Genomic DNA, 27,677 nt, shown 5'->3' with positions numbered 1-27,677 from the left:
AAAAATGAAATATATATTTTAAAAATCTGTGTAAAAACATCATTTTTCTAGCACCTAAAACAGGTAATGGAGGAATTAGCTATAAGATTACAAGTAGCCAAAATAAAGTAAAACACATACGGCACTTATACTAACTCATTCGTGAAAGCTCCTATAAAACTTTGAGATTATGAGTTTTTATTGCATGGAGGTAATGAGACATTTGGCAAGATTTTGACATTCCTGTTGATTCAAGCAGAAAGACCTCAAATGCGATTAAACATGAATCGTTTTATTTAGTCTTTTGGTACTGGACATGGTGCAAATTCATTTAACTGAAATTCATACCACAGAAAAGCATTAGTGCTTCAGTACACAGCCACCCCAAACCTGCACCTGGTGAATAAACAGCAACTTCTGGTATCCTTACTCTACATATGAGTGTGTGGAGTTTCCCTTTAAACAGTAGAAAACATTATCACAATTTAAAATATGTATAAAAAATATACCCAAGTTAGAGAAAAAATATATAAAAGCACAGTTTTCAATCAATAAAATACATTCCAAAGGGGAGGGGCTGTTCAACCTCTTCAGTACTCCAGTAGTGTCTTTATGTAAAAAGTAGTTTTTTTAAAAGATTCAAGCACTTGGGTGTTAAAGGAACAGCCGGAGTATATATGAGTATGTACGGAGTATGCCTGTCCCTATACAGCCTGTGGGCCAATCAGCTGTGGTGCGTCTGAGAGGACGAGGGATGGGATGACTGCGCTCTGGGAGGTCAGAGTCGGGGTGGGGGTTGGTGTCGGGGTAGGGGTAGGAGTGGGGGTGGGGGTGGGGGTTGGTGTCGGGGTGGGAGTGGGGCTGGGCACGTGGGCAGAGTCCTGTTTGAGGTTGAGTATGTGTTGCCGAAGGTGTATGAGCCAGTCCTCCTGCACAGACAGGGGTCCGCTGAACACTTCTTCACAAAACCTTACACACAAACACAGACAGAGACTGGACTCATTATACTGTCACTTCACCCTCAGTAAATAAATAAAACCCCACACTGGACGTCACTGCTTGCAAACCAGCTGTGACAAAGCAGTTTGACTTCAGGGCTCCATACATGGAAATGCATAAACAAAGGTAAAATTTGCATAATCAGACCAGCGGGCTGCGTAATCAGACCGGCAGGCTGTGTGTTTGTTTGTTTCCAGCTCACCTGCATTTGAGCGAATACACTTTTCCAACCAGTTTGACCAGGCTGTTCTCAGGGGGGCGGGGCATTAGAGAGGGGGCGTTTCCAGCACGTGGGCCCTTCAGTGGCCCTGCCTCCCCCATCCTGCTCTCCATGTGAGAAATGTGTTTAGGAGGACGTCTCTCGCAGCCTGCTCCCGACACCACACACACACACACACACACACACACACGTCAACACAGTAATGAAAACACAAACATCTTGCGGAGCTGAAGGTGGCTGGTGCTGATGCTTACAGCCCTCTGGCGTTAGTTACCTCTAGGTGGGCGGATGGGAATGTTTGAACCGTGTGAGGCAGGACGCTGGCCTGACAACTTCCTGTGGGAGGAGGAAAAGGAGGGCAGACTTGCACCTGCTTTGACCTCCCGACCTGCTGCTTTGGAGAGCGGCAACGGGCCAGGGGACGGGCGGGCGGCAAAGGGCGCACGGCTGACACTGGGACGGCCCGACTCCAGGTCAGAGGCGGGGTACGGAGAGGACGCCGACCGCTGCATGCAGACCAGAGAGCCATCAGACACACAGACGAGAGGCTCAGTTAGTCCAAACACACACTCAAGCACACTGAACACAAAGGCAGCTTTGTGTCTGCACACTGTGCTGCAGTTTCAAAATTTGTACCGCAGAAATGCACATGGAGGTATGGGGAACATTTATTTAGACCCGTGTGTGTGTGTGTGTGTGTGTGTGTGTGTGAGAGAGAGCAACTGTGTCTTTGTGCTGCATGTCTTGCCTTCTTGACGTGGGGCAGATCTCCCAGCATGTAGCGTTTATGGAGCTCGGCCACCTTGGCTGGCTCCTGCTGCATCCACATGGACAGGGTCTCTATGGGTGAGCCATTGGTGCGCCAGTCCACCCCCTGCTGGCGGAGATGAGCACGTGCATGGCTTGCCAGGGCCTTCCGATTCTCAAAATCGAAACCGCACAGTTCACATGTGGCCTCGCAAACTGATGGAGAGACACACAATCACGCAAGTGAACAATCGGTACAACTGACGGAGCCCTTCAGAGTGTAATCCAGAGTCTAATGCATTCGCTTAAACACCCCTGAATCAGCTCAGGGTACTGGAGCAGGGAGATCAACTTCACTGGATTCAAGTCCTGCAATACCGGCACTGGACACCTTTACACACAGACATAAACTGCAGGTTTAATGACTCTTACTGCCCAAGACAGGTCCTACCTGGAGGCACGCTGTCAGAAGAATCTGTTTTTTCTTTGACGGAGAAATCAATGGGTGACGGCGTAAACGTGCGAGGTGAAGAGGCTGGCTTCCTCCAGGGGCCACTCATCCCCACTGAGCCCTCGGGCTTGGCGTCCAACCCCTGATAGGTGCCTTCCCTGAGCATGAGCTCGTACAGGGTGTCGATGGGCGAGGCGTTGGGCGACCACTTCACGCCCAGCTGGCGGAGGTGGGCACGGGCGTGACAGGACAGGGCTTTGCGACTGTCAAACATCTCGCTGCAGTAATCGCAGCGCACCATCTGCGATGCCTCCACCTCTGGCTTCAGGGCTGAGAGGGACGATATACATTTCATTAGATTAAATTAGATTAAGTTACTTTTACGGCAAGAGCTAATGAGCCTGAAAAAGTTTCACATTATGGAAACTGCACTTCCCAGCATGCCCAGCAGCTGGTGAAATCAGCGGAAGCTACAGGAGACAACACGACTCGCCTGCTGTGGTCTGGCTGGTGGCGGGCCCTGGGCAGGGCTGAAAGGGTGAAGGGCTGCTCCGCGATCGGGGAGTCTCTGCAGCGGACAGCACAACCTCCACAGGTTCCTCCTTTGGTTTGGACACCACCAGCCGTGAGCCCTTCCTGGCTTTAGGCACTCGGAGAGAGGCGGGGACTGGTGGTGAGGACGGAGTCAAGGGAGCAGGGGACAAAGGGGGAAGGGTTGTAGGTGGGGACAGGGCTGTAGTGGGTGATGGGGATGGCACTGTAGATGGTGGAGGCATGGTGGGCTTCGGTAAAGTTTTAGTGCCGCGGCGAGCCATGAGATCTCGAAGGGTTGCCATGGGAGACCCATGCACGGTCCACTCGGTGACCCCGAGCTGCCGCAGGTGGGAGCGTGCGTGACTTGCGAGACTCTGGCTCTTCTTAAACTTCTCATGACAAAACTCACAGCTGGCGACCTTCAACGAGTCACCTGACACCGGCGGGGGAAAACGTAACACAAGGTAACGATGGATACGAATACATTGAAACTGGGTGACTACCAGGTCTATGCAAATGGACCAAGAAACACACCAGACAAAACACTGCGTTATGCTTTTCATTATTAATTATTCATTATAGCCTTATTTGCAATAATTACGGAGCTGCATAATTTCATATGGACCATTACATTTGTAGATGTGTATTTTGCTGCACTCCCATCAGTTTCATCTCTCCATTAATGCTGCATATGGCTCTCTGCATGGGTCAAAGCCTCAGTAAATGTACCCCTAATTTCCAAGCAGTTCTTTATGAATCCCAGTTTATGCTTCAGTAAGCACCATTTGCAAATGAGACACCCAATATTCTTTCTAATTACTCATCAAAATAATAGCGTCACATAATGCTTTCATATCCACTAATGATTCAAGTGTCTTAGATCAGCTGATCCTGGTGTGGTAGCAAGTCTTAAAACTGCACCAATAAACCCCACAGTCAAACACTCACCTCGTCCCTGTGGCTTCACTCCTCCTCCTGCTGCTGCTGGCAGCAATGATGATGATGATGATGATGATGATGAGGACAATGATGACATCTTCAGCTTTTTAGGGGCCGGGGGGGTTTCTGGATCAGTAGGCAGCACCTCAGGTTTGACAGAGGAAGCTGTGGAGGGGGTGGACAGGGGTGAGTTTCCCCCAAAGCCTTGCGCCTCACGCAGCCCTGCGAGGTTTGCCTTGCCCTGCAGATCCTCCTTCTGAAGCAGTTCATGGAGCACCTTGATAGGAGCTCCTTTAGAGTCCATCTCCACCCCGAACTGTCGGAGGTGTGCTCTAGCATGGCTCGACAAGCCCTTGCGTGTCTCATACCAGGCTCCGCACAACTCACACACATGGGCATCATCTCTCGATGAGGTGTCCGTCATTCCCACTGCCATGAAAATCAACATATCATGATGACAACCTTAGCAGTAAGATATGGAGATAAATCTGTTGCAAAACATGAGAGCGCCAAGGACCTCATTTGAGAACTTGTAAAACAAAATCAAAATGCTGTTTTAGTATGTCGCGGGAGCAGATGGAAGGAAGATATTTATAAGCAACAATAATATATGATAGATATATGATAATGTCTGAAGGTCATTTTCGTGTTATCGTAATGTTTATGTCATGAAGGATGAATCTGGCTAGCGTTAGTGTGTCTTAGTTTGTTAGTTCTGGCTACCTTTATGGCTACCTGGTAGCGACTTTGACAGAAATGTTAGTGCTAGCAAAAGAGCCATTTCTATTCATTTTTGAATTTCAGGATGACATGGAAATGTTTATTGAAGAATGTGTAAAATGCAAACTGAGTATTAATTGTGTGTTTAAAGAATGAAATAAACACAAATGTAATCACATGCTTTTTTTGTACTACTTATTCATAGCCACTACTTTTTTCATTAAATTGAAGCTAATTATAGTGTAAATAGGTATGTGAATGGTTTATTAATTAATGTGCCATTCAAGCCAGTTGAAATGTCTAACAATGATTTGTTTGCTTAATATTCTTATATTGCATTGACAATTAATATTCTAAAATGCAAATATAAATCTAGGGAACATGACAATTATTCTGCCAGTGCTTTTGGGAAAGTAGTGAGTAATTAAATGGATGTCAGCTTCAGGTTGAGCACTGTTGGATTTGTCATTGGTCTCATTGTTCTATCACTAGTATGTCGTGTCATTACAGTGGCAATGCCTGTTTAAAGTAAACCTAATGATGAATGTAAACAAGGTAAACCTATACTATTGTTATACTAGGTAAAATAATCAACATGTACAGATTGGTTAGTCCTAATTAACTACTAATAGTACAAAAGTACAGATTCACTATGACTAAAGAAATAATGAAGGGTTTGGGGGATCAGTTAAAATGGGTGAAGTTCTTTTCCAGTGCAAATTACTGTGGCGATAAACCCCAAGTATCTGTAATTTGTTAGTTGCATGCCAATAAAGGTATAGGAGTAAAATAAATCACTCCTAACATTCTGGAAAAGTATGCTTACTCACTGAAAGCAGAGGTGTATAATCCAGGTTCAGAAAGTATAAGTCATCACCAGGATTTTGCTCAAGCTTGCTAGATTTTCTAATTAGTGCAATCCAGGTAAAATGAGTGGAATCAACACAATCCAGGAAGCCTGAGCAAAATCCTGGTGAGGACTTTTACTTTCTGAACCTGGATTATACACCTCTGACTGAAAGCATCCAGACATTTAAGTCATTTTTGCTGATTATTTATACAAAATATGCCAGTATAATTACTCATCAAAATAACAGTGTCACATAAAGCTTTCATGTCCACTAATGATTCAAGTGTCTTAGATCAGCTGATCCTGGTATGGTAGCAAGTCTTGAAACTGCACCAATAAACCCCACAGTCAAACACTCACCTCGTCCCTGTGGCTTCACTCCTCCTCCTGCTGCTGCTGGCAGCAATGATGATGATGATGATGATGAGGACAATGATGACATCTTCAGCTTTTTAGGGGCCGGGGGGGTTTCTGGATCAGTAGGCAGCACCTCAGGTTTGACAGAGGAAGCTGTGGAGGGGGTGGACAGGGGTGAGTTTCCCCCAAACCCTTGCGCCTCACGCAGCCCTGCGAGGTTTGCCTTGCCCTGCAGATCCTCCTTCTGAAGCAGTTCATGGAGCACCTTGATAGGAGCTCCTTTAGAGTCCATCTCCACCCCGAACTGTCGGAGGTGTGCTCTAGCATGGCTCGACAAGCCCTTGCGTGTCTCATACCAGGCTCCGCACAACTCACACACATGGGCATCATCTCTCGATGAGGTGTCCGTCATTCCCACTGCCATGAAAATCAACATATCATGATGACAACCTTAGCAGTAAGATATGGAGATAAATCTGTTGCAAAACATGAGAGCGCCAAGGACCTCATTTGAGAACTTGTAAAACAAAATCTGTACGTTTATTTTTTATTTGAGAACTTGTAAACTAAAACTTACACTTGTGGTTTTGATTTGAGGACTTGTAAAAGTAAAATTTGCACTTGTATTTTTGAGATGAGAACTTGTAGAATAAAAAGCATGTATGTAAAAAAAAAACTCAATGGCAGGAAATGTACACGAATTCAGCACAACTTCAAACCTGCCCACCTCGACTTTTTGCAACACACATCTCGGTGTACCTTTAGCAAAACGGATTAGTGCACTTGTACGGCGAAGTGGGCGGGCCAGTGTGGGATGGGCCAAATTGCACAGTCGGAGCACCAGCCGCAGTTTAGACGTGCCGTAGTTTTAGACATGCGCCACCTAGCGGCGCGGAATGTAACGTAATATCCAGATGCTGTTTTAGTATGTCGCGGGAGCAGATGGAAGGAAGATATTTATAAGCAACAATAATATATGATAGATATATGATAATGTCTGAAGGTCATTTTCGTGTTATCGTAATGTTTATGTCATGAAGGATGAATCTGGCTAGCGTTAGTGTGTCTTAGTTTGTTAGTTCTGGCTACCTTTATGGCTACCTGGTAGCGACTTTGACAGAAATGTTAGTGCTAGCAAAAGAGCCATTTCTATTCATTTTTGAATTTCAGGATGACATGGAAATGTTTATTGAAGAATGTGTAAAATGCAAACTGAGTATTAATTGTGTGTTTAAAGAATGAAATAAACACAAATGTAATCACATGCTTTTTTTGTACTACTTATTCATAGCCACTACTTTTTTCATTAAATTGAAGCTAATTATAGTGTAAATAGGTATGTGAATGGTTTATTAATTAATGTGCCATTCAAGCCAGTTGAAATGTCTAACAATGATTTGTTTGCTTAATATTCTTATATTGCATTGACAATTAATATTCTAAAATGCAAATATAAATCTAGGGAACATGACAATTATTCTGCCAGTGCTTTTGGGAAAGTAGTGAGTAATTAAATGGATGTCAGCTTCAGGTTGAGCACTGTTGGATTTGTCATTGGTCTCATTGTTCTATCACTAGTATGTCGTGTCATTACAGTGGCAATGCCTGTTTAAAGTAAACCTAATGATGAATGTAAACAAGGTAAACCTATACTATTGTTATACTAGGTAAAATAATCAACATGTACAGATTGGTTAGTTCTAATTAACTACTAATAGTACAAAAGTACAGATTCACTATGACTAAAGAAATGATGAAGGGTTTGGGGGATCAGTTAAAATGGGTGAAGTTCTTTTCCAGTGCAAATTACTGTGGCGATAAACCCCAAGTATCTGTAATTTGTTAGTTGCATGCCAATAAAGGTATAGGAGTAAAATAAATCACTCCTAACATTCTGGAAAAGTATGCTTACTCACTGAAAGCAGAGGTGTATAATCCAGGTTCAGAAAGTATAAGTCATCACCAGGATTTTGCTCAAGCTTGCTAGATTTTCTAATTAGTGCAATCCAGGTAAAATGAGTGGAATCAACACAATCCAGGAAGCCTGAGCAAAATCCTGGTGAGGACTTTTACTTTCTGAACCTGGATTATACACCTCTGACTGAAAGCATCCAGACATTTAAGTCATTTTTGCTGATTATTTATACAAAATATGCCAGTATAATTACTCATCAAAATAACAGTGTCACATAAAGCTTTCATGTCCACTAATGATTCAAGTGTCTTAGATCAGCTGATCCTGGTATGGTAGCAAGTCTTGGTTTTGATTTGAGGACTTGTAAAAGTAAAATTTGCACTTGTATTTTTGAGATGAGAACTTGTAGAATAAAAAGCATGTATGTAAAAAAAAAAACTCAATGGCAGGAAATGTACACGAATTCAGCACAACTTCAAACCTGCCCACCTCGACTTTTTGCAACACACATCTCGGTGTACCTTTAGCAAAACGGATTAGTGCACTTGTACGGCGAAGTGGGCGGGCCAGTGTGGGATGGGCCAAATTGCACAGTCGGAGCACCAGCCGCAGTTTAGACGTGCCGTAGTTTTAGACATGCGCCACCTAGCGGCGCGGAATGTAACGTAATATCCAGATGCTGTTTTAGTATGTCGCGGGAGCAGATGGAAGGAAGATATTTATAAGCAACAATAATATATGATAGATATATGATAATGTCTGAAGGTCATTTTCGTGTTATCGTAATGTTTATGTCATGAAGGATGAATCTGGCTAGCGTTAGTGTGTCTTAGTTTGTTAGTTCTGGCTACCTTTATGGCTACCTGGTAGCGACTTTGACAGAAATGTTAGTGCTAGCAAAAGAGCCATTTCTATTCATTTTTGAATTTCAGGATGACATGGAAATGTTTATTGAAGAATGTGTAAAATGCAAACTGAGTATTAATTGTGTGTTTAAAGAATGAAATAAACACAAATGTAATCACATGCTTTTTTTGTACTACTTATTCATAGCCACTACTTTTTTCATTAAATTGAAGCTAATTATAGTGTAAATAGGTATGTGAATGGTTTATTAATTAATGTGCCATTCAAGCCAGTTGAAATGTCTAACAATGATTTGTTTGCTTAATATTCTTATATTGCATTGACAATTAATATTCTAAAATGCAAATATAAATCTAGGGAACATGACAATTATTCTGCCAGTGCTTTTGGGAAAGTAGTGAGTAATTAAATGGATGTCAGCTTCAGGTTGAGCACTGTTGGATTTGTCATTGGTCTCATTGTTCTATCACTAGTATGTCGTGTCATTACAGTGGCAATGCCTGTTTAAAGTAAACCTAATGATGAATGTAAACAAGGTAAACCTATACTATTGTTATACTAGGTAAAATAATCAACATGTACAGATTGGTTAGTTCTAATTAACTACTAATAGTACAAAAGTACAGATTCACTATGACTAAAGAAATGATGAAGGGTTTGGGGGATCAGTTAAAATGGGTGAAGTTCTTTTCCAGTGCAAATTACTGTGGCGATAAACCCCAAGTATCTGTAATTTGTTAGTTGCATGCCAATAAAGGTATAGGAGTAAAATAAATCACTCCTAACATTCTGGAAAAGTATGCTTACTCACTGAAAGCAGAGGTGTATAATCCAGGTTCAGAAAGTATAAGTCATCACCAGGATTTTGCTCAAGCTTGCTAGATTTTCTAATTAGTGCAATCCAGGTAAAATGAGTGGAATCAACACAATCCAGGAAGCCTGAGCAAAATCCTGGTGAGGACTTTTACTTTCTGAACCTGGATTATACACCTCTGACTGAAAGCATCCAGACATTTAAGTCATTTTTGCTGATTATTTATACAAAATATGCCAGTATAATTACTCATCAAAATAACAGTGTCACATAAAGCTTTCATGTCCACTAATGATTCAAGTGTCTTAGATCAGCTGATCCTGGTATGGTAGCAAGTCTTGAAACTGCACCAATAAACCCCACAGTCAAACACTCACCTCGTCCCTGTGGCTTCACTCCTCCTCCTGCTGCTGCTGGCAGCAATGATGATGATGATGATGATGATGATGAGGACAATGATGACATCTTCAGCTTTTTAGGGGCCGGGGGGGTTTCTGGATCAGTAGGCAGCACCTCAGGTTTGACAGAGGAAGCTGTGGAGGGGGTGGACAGGGGTGAGTTTCCCCCAAACCCTTGCGCCTCACGCAGCCCTGCGAGGTTTGCCTTGCCCTGCAGATCCTCCTTCTGAAGCAGTTCATGGAGCACCTTGATAGGAGCTCCTTTAGAGTCCATCTCCACCCCGAACTGTCGGAGGTGTGCTCTAGCATGGCTCGACAAGCCCTTGCGTGTCTCATACCAGGCTCCGCACAACTCACACACATGGGCATCATCTCTCGATGAGGTGTCCGTCATTCCCACTGCCATGAAAATCAACATATCATGATGACACCCTTAGCTTACACACATACCCACCCACCCCCACCCACACACACACCTTTATAGAGCTCCAATAGATATTTTAACTCTATTTAAAAATTTCTCTGATAAATCATATATAATACATAATAAATCATATAGAATGCATAATAAATCATATACAAACAGCCCAAGAAGGCTTATGGTACTCACTCAAGTTGAGGGGAGCATCTGTCTCCTGTGGAGCCCAAAGGGGTTTGGATGACGGTAGAGAAAGTGATGCTGTTGGACTTTCACTGAGTGATGGAGGAGCAGAAGACACAGAGAACGGTGAGCCTGGAACCTTCTTCAGCTTTGCAGAGACTTTAAGGGGCTTGTCAGGCGTTGACAAAGAAGTGGAGATGTCGGAGCTCGCCGAGGTTTTCACAGGCACTGGCACTGGAGACTTGCTGTATTTTTTTTTCACCAGATTTGATATTTTGATCTTCAGTTTTGTGCCAGAATCCTTTTTGGGAGAGTGAGCTTTGGGTTTGGTGGATCTGGCAGCCAAGGTGGGGAAAGGGAGCTTGCCATCCCGTTCCTGGATCAGATGGTAGAGGAGGTCTATGGGAGCACCGCTGCTGTCAGACACAGCCACTCCCAGCTGCCGAAGGTGCGAGCGGGCGTGACTGGAGAGCCCTCGCTTGGTCTCAAAGCACGCACCACACACCTCGCACACATGCACACCAGATGCTGCACCACACACACACACACGCTGAGTTAGTGTCAGACTCTACAGTTGTGAAATTATAGCATTTTTAACTAGGCTATGTTAAATGCCCCTCACCATAATACTAATCAAATCATATCAGATCTTAGTTTTAACTGAGCATCATTACAGCTGTTGACGAATATACAAAATAATAAACACATTCAAGTTTCTCGATTCCAAGAAGTCAATGAATTCTCTAATCATTTTAATGTGTCTAACAGAACATAACTTCTGTTCGCTTGAATCACTTCATTTTGTGACAGAGGCCAAACTGACAAATTCTACAATTAAATGACAGTCCCTGCAGATCCTGCACTCACCCTCCGAGTCCTCTGGGACTGGCGAGCTTCCTGCTTGTCCTGTCATGCCGAGGGAGAAGCTACTGATGCTTTTCCGGGCTGTTTCTGAAGCCGCTCTCTCCATGGTGGTAATCACTTAACCACTGGGGATGAGTTTCAGGCGCTTATGGTGATGACCTGATTTACTGAATACAATAAAGACATGAGATGAACCTTTATTTCTACGTGGATTATTTTGAACTTTAAAATATACCATCAGACTTGTTTCTTATAATAAAAGGACAAGACAACGGCCTCTAACAAACCAGGAGAATTCTATTCGCCCCCAGAGTTCTCAACCTTTACAACTTATATTTACACAGACGGCAAATATAAAGCAATGCAAAAAAACATTCAACCAAAATCTGTCAACACAGTGTGTACAGTAGGTAGTGAAGTACCTAGTTAACCTGACTGACCCAGCTCACTAGATCTGTGCTCCTCGTGTCCCGTCTTTATCACCTGTCACTTCTTTCAAAAGAGGTATTAATTATTATTAAACTAATTCAGATTTTACTATCTTAAATGTACAGGACTTTTCATACGTATTTATGGGTATATTTAGAGAACTAGCTAATTCGGTCCTAAATCTACCCGTGTTCACGCTGTTGGACAAAAACACAACAAACGTTAGCTAGCTTAGCCGCTACCTAGCTGCAAGGTATCCAAGCTAACTAGTGCGATTTTAACAAATGGTTATAAAGTGAATGAATTGGAGATGTACCTTATTGTCCAAGTCAGAAATTGCGATGTCATGTGTTTCGTAGTTAGCCCGGGGAAATTAAAGAGTTTAAATATAAGCTACAGTTTCCTCTAATAATAGTAGGTGCCTCTATTGTTTGTGGTTAGGCACCTTGGAGGCAGGCCTTTCCACGAACGAAGCACAATCGAACTATGCTATCTAGACAAAAGCAATCGATGAACACTCAAGAGTTAGAGTGGGGAAAACGGCGAGATGGGTTTGGCCGGTTTGCACTGCTCGTTACCCATCAACTTCCTTTAACTGCATGACTGTCTTCACTATTCGCTAGGTACCCAACAGCTCCGCACGCCATGCGCTGAAAGGTTTAAACTAAGCATCTGCATTTCAGAAACAGCAGTAAGATATGGAGATAAATCTGTTGCAAAACGTGAGAGCGCCAAGGACCTCATTTGAGAACTTGTAAAATAAAATCTGTACGTTTATTTTTTATTTGAGAACTTGTAAACTAAAACTTGCACTTGTGGTTTTGATGTGAGGACTTGTAAAACTAAAATTTGCACTTGTATTTTTGAGATGAGAACTTGTAGTATAAAAAGCGTGTATGTTAAAAAAAACTCAATGGCAGGAAATTTACAAGAATTCAGCAACTTCAAACCTGCCCACCTCGACTTTTTGCAACACACATCTCGGTGTACCTTTTTTTATTTATTTATTTATTTCGGACTGTTTGTTGATAAGACAGAAAGAAATAGCACAAATAGCACACTTGAGAGAGAGAGAAAAAAAAGACAAAAATCAGTTCTACACACAAGTCTTACTACACAGTCCAAAGAAATAGCTAACTTATGAACAGAAAAGAGAAGAAAGTGCTAGGGGGAATCAAGACTATAAGAAAACATTAAAAGCAGTACATTCCTCAATAGTTCGAAGTGCCTTTTGTTTGTGTGAGTCTTTGATTGTCCGAATGTATTGCTTGATCTCATTGTGAAAAGCAATAAAATGTGGTTTCCTTCCAGAGTATTTGCAACAATGAATATGATATTTTGACATTAACAACAGAAGGTTTATCAAGTAGTCAGAGTTTTTTCTCTGTGTACAATTTTTAACAAGACCAAAAAGTACTGCATTCCACGATAAGACAAAGTTTTTTTCTATGTTACTGTCAACAAAATCACACATTTCTTGCCAAAATATATTAACAAATGGGCAATACCAAAACAGGTGAACAACAGTTTCAGGACATGTATCACAAAAGCTACAGTTAGTTTCTATATCATTCTTGAATCTGTATTTTATAAAAGATTTAGTAGGATAGATCTTATGGATAATTTTAAAAGAGATTTCTTTAACTTTATTTGTAATCAGATATCTATTTGGGAGAAGCCAGACCTTTTTCCACGGTATCCCATCCACAAACCCATTCCAGTATGAAATGACATCCGGTTGTATTGTGCGGTTATCTAGAAATAGTGTTCTTATAGCTCTGTTATTTTTTTGCTGACCAGATAGACAAATTTTCCCTACAGGCGAGTCTGCTGGAGATAAACAGGTGAGGTCATAATTGTCAAGCCTCTTCTGGCCCTTAAAAAGCATACATACACCAGATGGGATGGCTCCAAATACCTTGGCATAGTCTCCAGGAGTTACAGGAATATAAAATTTTCTAAGAAATTCTTCTTAGGTGAGCAAAAGGCCTTCACTATTGAATAGCTGGTCAACCCATATGATGTTGTTCTGAAACCACTGTTCCAAAAAAAGAGATTTCTGTTTATATACGATGTCTTTGTTATTCCAAATTAGAAATTTGTGGGGAGAGAAATTATGCTTGTAGATGAGGGACCATGAGAGAAAGGCCTGGCGATAAAAAGCTGATATCTTAACAGGGATTTTATCAATGTTAAAATTACAAACAAGAAAAAAGTCAATACCACCCAGCTTAGATAATATATGGAGAGGAATAATATTCCAAATCGAAGTGGGGTTTCTGAAGATTTGCTTTAACCTATTAACTTTGAATGTATTGTTCAAAGAATAAAAATCCAGGATATCAAGACCACCATTTTCACATGCATTCATGACAACTGATTTCCTCAAATAGTGATTCCGATTTTTCCAGACAAAGTTAAAGAGCATTTTATCTATTTTTTTTAGGGTCTCATCAGTGAGATGCAGAGTAAAGGCTGCATATATTAGCCGAGATATTCCTTCTGCTTTGCTGAGTAAAACTCTTCCTCTCAATGATAAATCTCGTAAGAGCCACCGATTTAATTTATTTTGGATTTTCTGTATAATTGGGTTGAAATTTGCGGTGCTTCTTTTGTTTTGATCTTTTATTATTGAGATTCCCAAGTATTGCACTTCCTCCTTTACGGGAATGCGATACAGTTCAGGTTTTGTACAGTTTTTGATAGCCATAAGTTCACATTTATGAAGATTGAGGCACAAACCAGATGCCTTTGAAAAGTCCTGAATTATATTAATGGCTACAGGGATCTGGCCCTCATTTCTCAAAAAGAGTGTTGTGTCATCTGCAAGCTGAGTTAAAATTAGTTCTCTGCCAAGGAGGGAGATGCCTTCCACAGCACTATTTCTGATATGATATGCCATAAGCTGTGCCACCAACAGAAAGAGGTAAGGGGAGGCAGGACAGCCCTGTCTTATACCTCTAGAGATATCGAATCTGGGGGATGTGCCATTTGGTAATTTAATAGAGCTACTGCTGTTCTTATAAAGTGTCTTTATAGCAGAAGAAAAGTAAGTACCAAAGCCAAATTTATGCAAAGACTGTAAGATAAACTGGTGCTCCACTGTGTCAAAGGCCTTATAGAAGTCTAAGAACAGAATAAATCCATCATCATCTAGAATATCAGAGTAATCTATAATGTCCATAACTAGCCTAATATTGTTTGCAATGTGTCTTTTAGACATAAAGCCTGACTGTGTTTCTTCAATTATTGAGCCCAGTACCATTTTCAGTCTTCTAGCAAAAATTAAAGCAAATACTTTATAGTCGTTATTAAGTAGTGATATTGGGCGCCAATTATCAATCAAGGAAGTGTCTTTATTGGATTTGGGAAGTAGTGTTGTTAGACCTTGTGTCATGGTTGGGGGAAGTTGTTCATTTTCTATACTTTCCAAAAAGACCTCAAAGAGAAAGGGAGCCAGATCTTCTGTGAAAGATTTGTAGAATTCTGAGACCAGCCCATCAGTTCCAGGTGACTTATTATTTTTTAGTTGATTGATTGCATCTATAACCTCTTGAAGTCTAATAGGACCGTCACACAGCGCCATCTCATCATCTGAGATGTTTTTAGCTGTTATGGAGTTCAGAAAGGCATCAGCCGACCTCTGGCAAAATTTGGAACTGTATAATTCTGCATAAAATTGACTACAGTATATGGATATTATTTTATGATCATCTGTAAGCACCCCATTCACGTTTAGCTTATTGAGACTGTTAACCTTGGAGTGATGTTTCTCTAAATTGAAAAAGTAGTGAGAGTTTTGTTCACCTTCCTCCAGCCATCTTGCTCTAGATCTGACAAAGGCCCCTTTAGCTTTCAGAGTATACAGTTCATCTAATTTAGTTTTCGAAATAGAAAGTTCTAGTCTTTCACCCTCTGATAGTGTATCTGGGGTTTTACCAGACAGACAGGTGATCCTTGATACCACATTCAACTCCTCAATTTTCCTGGATTTGGCTAAATCACTGCTGAATTTTCTGAAGAAAATACCAAGCTCAAACTTCAAAAGCTCCCAGTTAATGCCAAATTGTACCTCTTTCCTAGCTTTAAACCAAAAGTGTGAAATCATACGCAACACCTCTCTCTTTACCACCTCATTAGTTAGTACTGAGCTGTTAAGTTTCCAATATCCTGAATGGGGGGCACCTAATTGAGAGACAGATAATTTAATTTTAATATATATAGCCTTATGATCTGTGAGGGGAGTGGGGTGTATGTCCACCTCAATGTCATTCTTGTTAAAACCCTGGGAAATTAACCAAAAATCAATTCTAGATTGCTTGGACCCTGTTTTATTGCTCCATGTAAAGACAATTTTATTAGGGTATTTTACTCTCCATATGTCTTCAAGATTAAATTTATCCATGAATGCAGTGAAATTTGTATTTGTTCTATTTGCTGACCTTGAAAGCCATTTATCAATGGAACTATCAAGCACAATATTAAAGTCGCCTCCTAACAGTAACTTAGCATTTGGAAATTTGGATAAACAGCTTAGCAATAGATCCTCTATAGATGTAATAAGATTGTTATTATCCTGTCTTGAATTGTACCCATACATGTTGCATATTATGTATATTTGGTCGTTACATTGTATGGTTTGGCAAATGAAATGACCAGCAGGGTCACACACAGTACATAAAACATCCCCACTGAACCTGTTCTTTAATGTAGTGACCCCAGCTGAATGCTCTGTGCCATGAGAGAGCCAAATGGAGTTACCCCACTGCGATCTCCAGTAGTTGATATCATTCGGCACAGAGTGTGATTCTTGTAGATAGACAAGGTCTGTTCTGAACTGCTTGGCAGAAAGAAATAAAGCTTTGCGCTTAACATTGTTACGCAAACCCCTAGCATTAAGAGATATTAAAGATAGACTTAACAGAATTGAACAATAGTAAACAAAGAGAAAACTTCAAGTAAACTTTAAGTAGTTTGAATGTGCAACGTTGAGATCAGCACCAAAATTCTATATTACACTAAACAGTCAAAGTGCTTGAACATTAACTTCAGCAAAGCCCTTTTCATTTTCCTTTTGAGTTCCTTAAATTTATAATAATGCTTCAAACAGTTAAATATGTATATAGAGATTGCCCATTTAAGAAAACACGGCTCTAATGTGGATAGAATAAACAGTGTTAACAATTTCTAATCCCCACTCATTATTAAAGGATAATATATATATATATATATATATATATATATATATATATATATATATATATATATATATATATATATATATATATATATATATATTTTTTTTTATGGCAGTTAACTATTCTCCAGGCAGATGAATCTAAGAACTAAATGAGCCCGAGAAAGTTGGATAAACAGCTGCCAAACTTCTTTAGGAAAAGTAGTTTCTCTCCACCTCTACAGCCGTATCTCTGAGCCGTTGATAAAACCTCTCCCCCCAACGAAGTAGGCTGTCTTCCCTTCCCCTCGTGCTTTCTTAATCTCGGGCCACAGTTTTTGTCTGTGCTCCCTTTCTTCCATGGTCAGGTCCTCCGTGAAGCGCAGACCTCTTGACTGTAGAAAGGCACTGTTCTTCGCTGCTTTCCATAGCTCCTCCCTGTACCGCCGGGACACAAACCTGATGATAACACAACGCGCCCTCGGGTTATCATGCCGCCTTTTCCCCAGCCGATGAGCTACATCTATGGCGTCGAGAAGTTTCTCTTTCTCAGATGGAAGCACATGTTGACATATGCTGATGACTTCCGCACGTACGTTTTCCTTTTCATCCTCTGGAAGTCCCTGCAGCCTCAGGTTCCACCGCCTGCCATAGCTTTCCAGGTCAGCGATGCGTGTAAGGCATTTCGAAGCTGACGCTTCATTCCTCTCCACTCGCTTTTCAATTAGAGTCATTTTTTCGTTCATCACTTTTAACTCGGTGCGAAGGGTGTCCACCAAGCTCTCGAGTGCGTCGCTTCTGGAGTTGATCAGGTTTGATAATGTGAGGACAGCATTGTCAGAGCCAAAGATGTCTGTGTCACGGGATTTGAACAGAGTGGGTTTCTTGGCAGGAGGAGGCTTACTTGGGGTGATCACCAGCGGCGGGAAGTCCTCTTCATTCGGCGAAAGCATCATGCAGTCCGTGCTGCCATTATAGTCGTGGTCAATAGCTGCGATGCTAACTTGGTTTTGTTTCTCACCGCAGACGTCACCTTTTCTGGCTGATTTGGGCATTTTTAAGGCTCCAAAGGTTGTCAGACTTAGTTCAATTAGGAGTTTATTTTGAAAAAGCTTTGCTTACACAGGTGGAAAATGTATATTAAAGTTTGGTGCTGAGCGCTCAACATACTACGTGTTATCACGCTGCCATCTTGGCCCGCTCCCATCTCGGTGTACCTTTAGCAAAACGGATTAGTGCACTTGTACGGCGAAGTGGGCGGGCCAGTGTGGGATGGGCCAAATTGCACAGTCGGAGAACCAGCCGCAGTTTAGACGTGCCGTAGTTTTAGACATGCGCCACCTAGCGGCTCGGAATGTAACGTAATATCCAGATAGCTGTTTTAGTATTTCGCGGGAGCAGATGGAAGGAAGATATTTATAAGCAACAATAATATATGATAGATATATGATAATGTCTGAAGGTCATTTTTGTGTTATCGTAATGTTTATGTCATGAAGGATGAATCTGGCTAGCGTTAGTGTGTCTTAGTTTGTTAGTTCTGGCTACCTTTATGGCTACCTGGTAGCGACTTTGACAGAAATGTTAGTGCTAGCAAAAGAGCCATTTCTATTCATTTTTGAATTTCAAGATGACATGGAAATGTTTATTGAAGAATGTGTAAAATGCAAACTGAGTATTAATTGTGTGTTTAAAGAATGAAATAAACACAAATGTAATCACATGCTTTTTTTGTACTACTTATTCATAGCCACTACTTTTTTCATTAAATTGAAGCTAATTATAGTGTAAATAGGTATGTGAATGGTTTATTAATTAATGTGCCATTCAAGCCAGTTGAAATGTCTAACAATGATTTGTTTGCTTAATATTCTTATATTGCATTGACAATTAATATTCTAAAATGCAAATATAAATCTAGGGAACATGACAATTATTCTGCCAGTGCTTTTGGGAAAGTAGTGAGTAATTAAATGGATGTCAGCTTCAGGTTGAACACTGTTGGATTTGTCATTGGTTTCATTGTTCTATCACTAGTATGTCGTGTCATTACAGTGGCAATGCCTGTTTAAAGTAAACCTAATGATGAATGTAAACAAGGTATACTAGGTAAAATAATCAACATGTACAGATTGGTTAGTCCTAATTAACTACTAATAGTACAAAAGTACAGATTCACTATGACTAAAGAAATAATGAAGGGTTTGGGGGATCAGTTAAAATGGGTGAAGTTCTTTTCCAGTGCAAATTACTGTGGTGAAAAACCTCAAGTATCTGTAATTTGTTGCATGCCAATAAAGGTATAGGAGTAAAATAAATCACTCCTAACATTCTGGAAAAGTATGCTTACTCACTGAAAGCATCCAGACATTAAGTCATTTTTGCTGATTATTTATACAAAATATGCCAGTATTCCAGTAGTTTAATAAAACATAAAATATCTTCAGGAGACAAGTTGTGTGTGTAAATGACCAAATTATGTGGCATAGGCCTAGTATTTCTATTTAAATACAAAATGTGGTGTACATTATCGTTTAAAACTTGTCCAAGGTTATAGATTTGGCGAAAACAATTGAGAATCAATGGGCCTATTTAACAAATAAGCTCTTTATACAACGGATTATTACAATATACAAGCCGCTAAACCTACAGCACGCCTTGGAACTGCTGGTCTAAAACTGCATTTGGCTGTCGTTAGCTACATTCCGAGCCGCTAGGTGGCGAATGTCTAAAATTACTGCAGGTCTAAAACTGCGGTTGGCTCTCCGCTTATTTTTCGCGGCAAAAAGAAAAGTATTGGAGGCAGAACAGTTACGGCTAATCCCTTCTATGATGGCACAAAAACCGGTATGTTTTTATCTGCATTATATTCTAATAATAAAACATGGCAATTGCTTTAAATATCCGATTCAAAAGTTACAACCCATGGATACTTAATTTATAGCACAGTTAAATTCGCTGTTTTCTTATGCTAAGCTTTGGTTTGAATCCCGCTTAGCACAAAACATTTTTTGTTCTTATTGAGAATCAAATCTATATTGTACAAAGCTCTATTATCATCAAAACACATTAACTTCTTTATTACAAATATTACACCATAGTTCAGCAGAAAATGTCGATGCGCTAGCTAACATTTACAGTCCACTTACTTTCATAACGTTTCCATTAAAATTACTTTCATTAAGCTAACGCTAGCTCTCCAGCGACCTCCCACAACAAAATCATGACAACTGGCTAAATTGATTCATGCTAACATATCTGTGGTTACATCACCAAGTGAGCATCGTACTAAATGATAATATTGAAATCCTTTGTCTGCCCAGAGTGGTAGATTTTTTTGGGGGTAACTTTTTTATATGTACACTGCATATGTTTTGTGTGTGTGTGTCTTCATTAGGTGCAGCAGAATTTAGATATTGAAAATGCAGTGAGAAATCTTCTTAGTTGTATTACCAGGCATAACAGCCCCCAGCCAGTTGAGAACATAGATAGCGCTAGCTCTGCAGGAGTTAGCTGGCCCATGGGAACTCCGGTTGTGGCTACCCAGATAGCAATGATATTGATTAATATTGAATCAACATCAGTCATTATCATTGAATCAATATTGATTTCTGATGTTGATTCAGCATTGAAACTGCATGTTCTGTCCGACATTCAATAAATGTTGAATAAACAACCAAGGCCAACACAGAATCAACTCTTTCTATCAAAAGTTAAATGCAGTAAAATTTATTTACATGTTTATTTTTAGGTGATTCAATGTTTGTTCAAGCCATAAAACAATTTAATATATAAAAATACCCTCTCCTCCACAAAATAAAACTCAAAACACAACTGAGTCGAGTTATATTGCTTTATTTTACAAATCAAACCAAAAATTTATATAACACAATAAAACAACCTTGATGTGGTTTGGTCCAGAATTTCAGGTGAAAACAAACAAAAAAGAAACCTTTAGATGTTAATCATGTGACAAGCAGTATTTAAACTTTTCTTCCTGGGCATGTCACCTTCTCTTTCGAGCGCATAGCGCAGCCACTTCATGACAACATATGAAAAGGTCATCAAGGTCAAACCTTTATGTTGTTGGCGGGCTGCAGCTAAAAGCAGATAAAAGACAAAAAAACACTTTCAGGTTATGTTCAAACACAGTCTCTTAGCAATTCATTCAAATAGCAAATGGTTAACTACTATGGGCATAAAATATACTATGAAATTGAATAAAGCCAATAAGAGCGACAGAGTATACCAGTACCAGTAATATCAGTATATTTCCTGTAGTCTATAACACAGGTGTAATATCCTGATCCTTAGTTATATTTTATATGAATGCCACAAGAGTCACTGGCTCACACGGGGTGTGAAAGATAAAAGGGTTCACTGTTCTCAGTTCTCCCCACCTGGAACCATCCCCACCTTTTGGCCCACCTTTTTTTCTCAAACGATCCAGTAAACATTATCACATGTCTGTACGCGCCACAATTCAAAGTTCAAAGTTGAATAAATGTGCTCTCTCTACTTTGCATTGAAAAGAACACTGTTGACAGTCTGGAGTTTGATGATGTAATCGATGATTATGCCAGCCAGAAAGCACACATAGCCTAATGCCAATTCTATAGACCAGCGTTTCTCAACCGGGGTGCCGCCTGTCTTCATCGGGGGTGCCGTCAAAATATTCTGATGTGAAATAAAAAACTATAGTTTTAAAAATTGAAGTTATTATACGCTTTACAAATCATTAAAATTTATTTCATATGACCAGATCTCTCAAGTTTGGTGGGCGTGAGCTTTTTTTCAGGCGGGGGGGATTGGAATATGTCGCGATGGTTAGTGTAGCGGCTGTGTGTGTGTGTGTGTGTGTGTGTGTGTGGTTGGGGAGCGGGGTGGCTAAAGTCTACCAAGAAACAGCGCGATCTATATTCTGATTGGTTCAACCTGTTATAATATACAACCGATGGATTGGCTGAATATACTGCGCTGTGCGGCGATTAGATTATTTAAAAAATAAATTAATAATAATAATATTCAAGCGTAAATATGCGTAAAATTAAATATGCGTGAGTCTCACGCTCAAAGCGTGCATATGACCTGCATATGACCCTTACCAAGGTCAGCACGCGATTACGCAGGTTTCCCACTGACTGTAAGTCACATTGATCTGCTCTCTGTCTTAATAATCACTTTTTGTGTTATGTTGGCCGGGAGATGGTTGCAGAGAGTATGTTTTCAGGGTTGCCAACTCTCACGCATTGAGCGTGAGACACACGCATTTGACTGTTTTCACACGCTCTCACGCCACACTTCCGATATCTCACATCCAAAAAAAAAAATCTTGTTTATTTATCTGATCCATATCTATGATTCAATGAGTTACTAGTTCGCTCTGGCGCCAACCACCCGCGATCGATAGATTGCGATATAACACTTAATCTGTGTCCATTTTACGTTCACCCCCCCCCCCCCCCCAACAAAACTGTGTTTTTAACGCATTGTAAACTGGGGTGCCTTAAAATTTTGCATGCATATAAAGGGTGCCACAACTGAAAAAAGGTTGAGAAACACTGCTATAGACTATTGACTGAGCAGTACTGCCTATGACTATAAACAGTTAATGAGTATGACTTAGATACTGATCAGCTTGTCAGCAACAATAATGGTAATTATTTACTGATTGTGTCTGTCTGTCTGTGAGAAATGTACATTTACTGTACTGTGTAAATTTGTTTAGTGTTTTGCACTTCTGAACTCCCGAATAGAACTGAACTCAACAGTTGTTGTCTTGTTGTTTTTTACTTTAGACTAAAAAGTGCAGGTGCAAAAGGTCGAGACGACAAGGGGGGCACTGAATGTTTTTTGGCCCTATTGTTGTCTCTGGTGTTCCACCACCCACAGCAGCAAACTTGGACACCTACAAATTCAAATGTTTTAATAAAAATTGGTTTCTTTAGTTTCACTTAGTTCTGCTTGGAATTATATGTGGTACACATTTTGTAAAAATAACACATACATACTAGGCTTGTCACGATACTAAGAATTACAACTTCGATACGATAGTTAAAAAAATATTGAAATTTGATACTATTTTCGATACCAAAGTCAGATACTGTGCTCATTTCCGTTTTAAAGCCTTTTTATTTTTTTGTTCATAAACAAACAAATGAATATTGTATTTTGTTGAACAAATGTCAAATAAATAAAAGGTGTAGTCCCTGCCACACTAAAACAGAAAAAAAAATAATTACACATTAATATAAATTAACATAAATAATAGTAGTGCACTCTGGAATTCACATTTAGAAATCAAAAAAGGTTAGTGCAAAAAGTGTGTTTATATAGTGTATTTAAGTATACTTTAAACAACGTATTAAGTATACTTTAAACAAGACTTTAAAAGTCTTTAAGTAACTAAAACTTCAGTATTAGAGTAGAGTTAGATGATTGATCAGTTGTAGTACGATCACTTTTTTCCCCCCTGTATGTTGTCGCACTTACAGCTCTTGAACCAAGAATATGACAAACATTTGCTAGGATACCATAATCGGACACAAAATCTTGTATGCTGTAGTAATACTAGAAATGGGAATAATCACCAACCTCTTGGAATTCTTTGTACATATCTGCGAGACGGTCCTTCAGGTGTTTGGCCAGATTTGTTGTGTTAAGCTAGGTTTATACTTTCGCAAGTAACTAGCGCGACTACGCACACCTCTTGTATTACGTTAACAAATACAAGCCTCTTGTAATTCCAGGACGAAACATGAGAGAACGTGAAGACTGAGTCATGTGAAGATTGGGCGTTTTGAAAATAAACATCCATTAAATAATGTGATAAAAAAGTGAATAATTTCGAGTATATGTATAAATATTTAACTTAATTAAGTTTAACGTGCTGGGAAATATTGAAATGGACCTTGAAAGTGACGTACAAGTGCTTGAGTTCCACCTTGTAAAGGTGTATGAACCCTGCAAACATGACTTTGTTCATTGCGGTGTGCTAAGTTACAAAATTCGAGAGGCGCACGACTTTGCAAATCGACAGCGAGCGAGGCCACCGCGATTACGACATTTTCACTGCACAGACCCTCACGCTGCTTGCGGTGCGTCAAGTATAAACCAGGCTTTAGCGCCCTTCGTTGAAATGTTCCGAAAGCACCGCTTGCAAACTGGCTTGTTCATGTCCTTCTGTTTTCCATCTGTATCTGCTTCGAATCCAAAATATTTCCACACAGCACTTCTGCTGCTTTCCTTGCTTATTAAGACAGGGCTGCGAACACACGCAGACATATGGCAGACATAAAGCAGCACCCAGTGATCCCACACTCTCATACTGTGTTCTAATACATTGTTTAATTTCTCCAACATCTTTCTGGAGTTTCAGGATCTCCTTTCAAGCTTCTTTTATATCCTCATGGATTTTAACCAAAATGGTCATCAGTTTGTTAACTGCTATGTCTGAAAAACAATAACTAAACAATATTACTATCCTAAATGAACAAAGGGGCTAAAAGAAATCTAAAATATTTGTCACAGTACGGCGGGCCCCCTGCTGGTCGCCCCGTCCACAGCGGCAGTTGTCTTGTTGCGTTGTGTTCGTCCCTCAGGGGGGCGGGGCCTATGATCTGCCTCACCTGAGGGTCGTTTGTTTGTCTATATATGTCTTGTCTTTGTATCAGTTGACTGCTGGTCATTGTATCCTTCATTTGGAACTTGTCACGGGTTTTTGGTTTGCTCACTTTCTACATTAAAACCTCTTGGCGTGATCGCTTCCATTTTATTTCGCATCCCTGCCCGTCACAATATCAAATTAATTAGTTAATTATTTACTATTTCTTTCATATTCTGGGCCTTGCAGTGTATGGTACACAGGGTTGCTGCTGCCTTGGGAGTCTAACATAACAAACAAAATGTCACCAAGTACCTTCTAAAACTTTTAAATGAACATTTAATGAATTAAGGTCACTAAAAGGTCATAAAAACACTGCTCAGATCAGTGCGCTGAACCCAAACCTGTAAAGAAACCATTACATTTTTAGTCCTATAATCTCTGGGTTTGGCTCATCACTCGCACTTCATTTCTGCAATTCATGTAGAACTAAGATAGGATTTTCCTGACTATTCATTATAGTATATGTAATTCAAATGGAATGGCACAGGTGAAATGGAAAATATGTGTTGAGTGTGTGAGAGATCGAGAGACAGATTGAGTTACATATTTGCCTGAAGCAATGTTTGCCTCCTGGAAGCTTGGTCTGCATCTTTATACACAGGGTTATTGTTATTTCTTGCTCTTTATCACTGTAACACTTTAAGGTTTAAGTGTATTTTTTAGCAATATATGCATGTGATGATACAATATTGTCACTATATGTCGGCCATAAATCCTTGTGGTCAAATTTTTGCCTCTCAGTCAGAAGTACAGGAGTTTTCTTGTTACCCCCAAGACAGCAAAGATGCATGTAAACTCTCCTTTGGTTCATCTTCATCTGAACCACCAGCTGATCCACTAGAGAAACTGCTACCAACTGCTAATTGTTCAGAGTCACCATCAGACTCAGCCATGACCTCACTAGCACAGGCAGAGCTGGCTTCATTTGAAGCTGAACTCTGTGTGCGTGGCTCAACAGTATTTTCACTAGCCAAATTCACAAACCTGTGTTCTTCAGTTTGGAAGCTTTTGCTCCCATGTGGTCCTGTCTCAACTGTTTTCTCAAACTCTTCTCAAATCTCCCGCACCCACCCCCCGCTCGGCCTACGGCGCCGCAGTCCACCTTTAGTCCAAGTGCTACCCCTGTTGGAAAAAAGAAAATTAAAGGCTAATAACTTGATGTGTCAATTTAGTGTTTTTCAGGAAGACTGTGGGAAAGCAGGAGTAAGGAGGCCTCAGTGGCCTTGAGGAGAACAGAAGGGGCCTATTCAGTGCAGGATGTGTAGCAAGCAGTTTTTAGATAACCAGGCACACAGGCTGGGAGAAGAGGAGCAGGTGAATTTCCATGGAGAGCAGCCAGGATTGGGGAGTTATCGAAACTTAACAATTCGAAACTTATGGACAGAGAGTATGAAAGAAAGGACATCGCCCAGCACGGGAGGCTTTTCGCTTGGACACTGCTGAGATCCACTTGGGTTAGGTAGATTCCTAGGCAACTAGCACCAGTGCACTGGAGAGTTTGTACCACGTATACTTCTATTATATTGCATTCAATTATATTCTATATAAATCATTTTAAAAGAACTTTTGTTGTCGAGACTTTGCTTGGACCACTCAGTCAAAAACCAGTCGGTTCATCGGGGCGGTGTTGGGGCCCGTCTGGGTCGGAGAAGAAAATTCCCAACAAATTGGTAGCAGAGGATGGTTTTTGGCTGGAGTCGAATTCTGCAATTAGGACAAGAGAGGAGGTCAATCCGTCCGTGAGGTGACTGAACTAAACCGCGCGGTCTGAAAAAAGGTAAGGAGCCATTCTCTCCTATTGGCTGATGTTACTACGTCATAGGCTAAATTAAAGTTCAGTCACTAAATGGTCGAGGCGAAATACTCTCTGTAAATTTAGTATTGAAATTGTATACGTGTTACAAACTCGATATATAGACAGGAGGATTGCCCTACGACTCATAAAGTCGTGAGGAGGACACCCTGTAACTGCAGTAAACGGTTGAAGAGTAGGCAGCCCACGTTCTAAAAAGAACCTTGGTTCTAAAAGAGAACGGTGGAGGACGCGCTCAGAGAAAGTAGGCAGCCCACGTTCTAAAAAGAACCTTGGTTCTAAAAGAGAACGGCGGAGGACGTGCCCAGAGAAAGAGCAGGTAGCCCACGTTCTTAAAAGGAACTTTGGTTCTAAAAAAAGAACGGTGGAGGACGCGCTCAGGTGACGAGTAGGTAGCCCACGTTAAAAAAAAAAAAAGGGGGAACTGTTGTTCTAAAAAAAAAAAAAAAAAAAAGAGAACGGTGGAGGACGCGCTCGGTCACGGTTAAATGAAGCCGGTTTTGGGGGGCCCCCGTGTGTTTTGTTGAAATTGCGTGCGTGATTGGTGAAACTACAGCTGTATCTGTGTATGCGTGTTTGCAAAATTGCAGTGTTGGGTTGGTTTTCATGTACCGTGTGGTTTTATGTTGAATAAAGACCTGTATAAATTGTTTGAGCATACGTGCTATAATAAAACTTGAGAGCCTTTCATTGGGGGACTTACAAACCCACGCCCATAAATCCATGAGCCTCTTATGTGAGGACATTTGAACCCCTGAGTAAATTGCATGAGCCCCCAAGAAAGACGTTCATCATTGTGTACACAAGCACAAGAGAAACATTTCATAAGAGGTTAAAGTGTAAAACAAAAATTATCATATATCTTCATGCATGAAATTATAATTTGGTTTATGACGCTCCGTAAACGTACGATTTAAGTGCTGGAAGTGAAACTCGCGCGAGCTGTGTTGAGCTGGAGTTGTTTGGAGTGTGGAGATATTAACTTGTGTCTGTCTGCCCTTGGGGTGCGCGCTGGCGAGTTAAAGCGCTTGCGAACACGACGATAAAGTGATAAAGTTTACTGAATTAATTTGGGGGTATTAAAGTGCTAGTGAGTACAACGAAAAAGTTTTAAAATTTACTGAATCGAAGCAAAAGTAATTTGGAAGTAGTTTGAAAATCAGAGTTATATCATGGATAACATTAAGGGTTTGGAGGATTATTTGGTTGATACTATGGAGAAACGTGCTGTGCCGAGAATGAGGTCTGACACAGTGATGTATGTGAAAAAATGTTTTGAGAAGATGCGATCCGAAGGGTTGTGGCCAGACCCGGACGATCGTGGTGTGTCTCAGGTTG

The 27,677-nt window shown here is 40.6% G+C and overlaps 1 protein-coding gene across 3 annotated transcripts; it reads right to left on the bottom strand.

The window, feature by feature from the left end:
- Positions 1 to 232: 232 nt before the first annotated feature.
- On the bottom strand, positions 233 to 12,234 carry wiza (WIZ zinc finger a). Of its 3 annotated transcripts, none has more exons than XM_077015311.1 (12): positions 12,001 to 12,233; positions 11,259 to 11,422; positions 10,401 to 10,919; positions 9,770 to 10,189; positions 5,800 to 5,949; positions 3,879 to 4,298; positions 2,890 to 3,363; positions 2,397 to 2,726; positions 1,947 to 2,161; positions 1,473 to 1,704; positions 1,181 to 1,346; positions 236 to 948 (listed from the first exon to the last, which is right to left on the bottom strand). In XM_077015311.1, exons 2-12 carry the CDS (start codon positions 11,359 to 11,361, stop codon positions 684 to 686), a joined length of 3,294 nt encoding a protein of 1,097 aa, XP_076871426.1. In that variant the 5' UTR covers positions 11,362 to 11,422; positions 12,001 to 12,233; the 3' UTR covers positions 236 to 683. The 3 variants fall into 3 exon arrangements, with proteins under 3 accessions (XP_076871427.1, XP_076871426.1, XP_076871425.1); XM_077015310.1 differs by having other exon boundaries at positions 239 to 948; positions 5,800 to 6,213; positions 12,001 to 12,232; XM_077015312.1 differs by lacking the exon at positions 3,879 to 4,298 and having other exon boundaries at positions 233 to 948; positions 5,800 to 6,213; positions 12,001 to 12,234.
- Positions 12,235 to 27,677: the final 15,443 nt, after the last annotated feature.

The sequence above is a fragment of the Brachyhypopomus gauderio genome, chromosome 8, assembly GCF_052324685.1.
Source record: "Brachyhypopomus gauderio isolate BG-103 chromosome 8, BGAUD_0.2, whole genome shotgun sequence".
Lineage (NCBI taxonomy): Eukaryota > Metazoa > Chordata > Actinopteri > Gymnotiformes > Hypopomidae > Brachyhypopomus > Brachyhypopomus gauderio.
The sequence above is the reverse complement of the archived record's forward strand: the minus strand, read 5'-3'. Positions and strand labels throughout refer to the sequence as shown.

Excerpts from the sequence above, each read along its gene's own strand:
- wiza (XM_077015310.1), bottom strand. The coding sequence starts at position 11,361 with ATGGAGAGAGCGGCTTCAGAAACAGCCCGGAAAAGCATCAGTAGCTTC. Across the intron at positions 6,214-9,769 it reads AGTGAAGCCACAGGGACGAG|TGGGAATGACGGACACCTCA; the intron begins GTGAGTGTTTGA and ends TTTTCATGGCAG. Across the intron at positions 2,727-2,889 it reads CACCAGCCAGACCACAGCAG|CCCTGAAGCCAGAGGTGGAG; the intron begins GCGAGTCGTGTT and ends CGTCCCTCTCAG.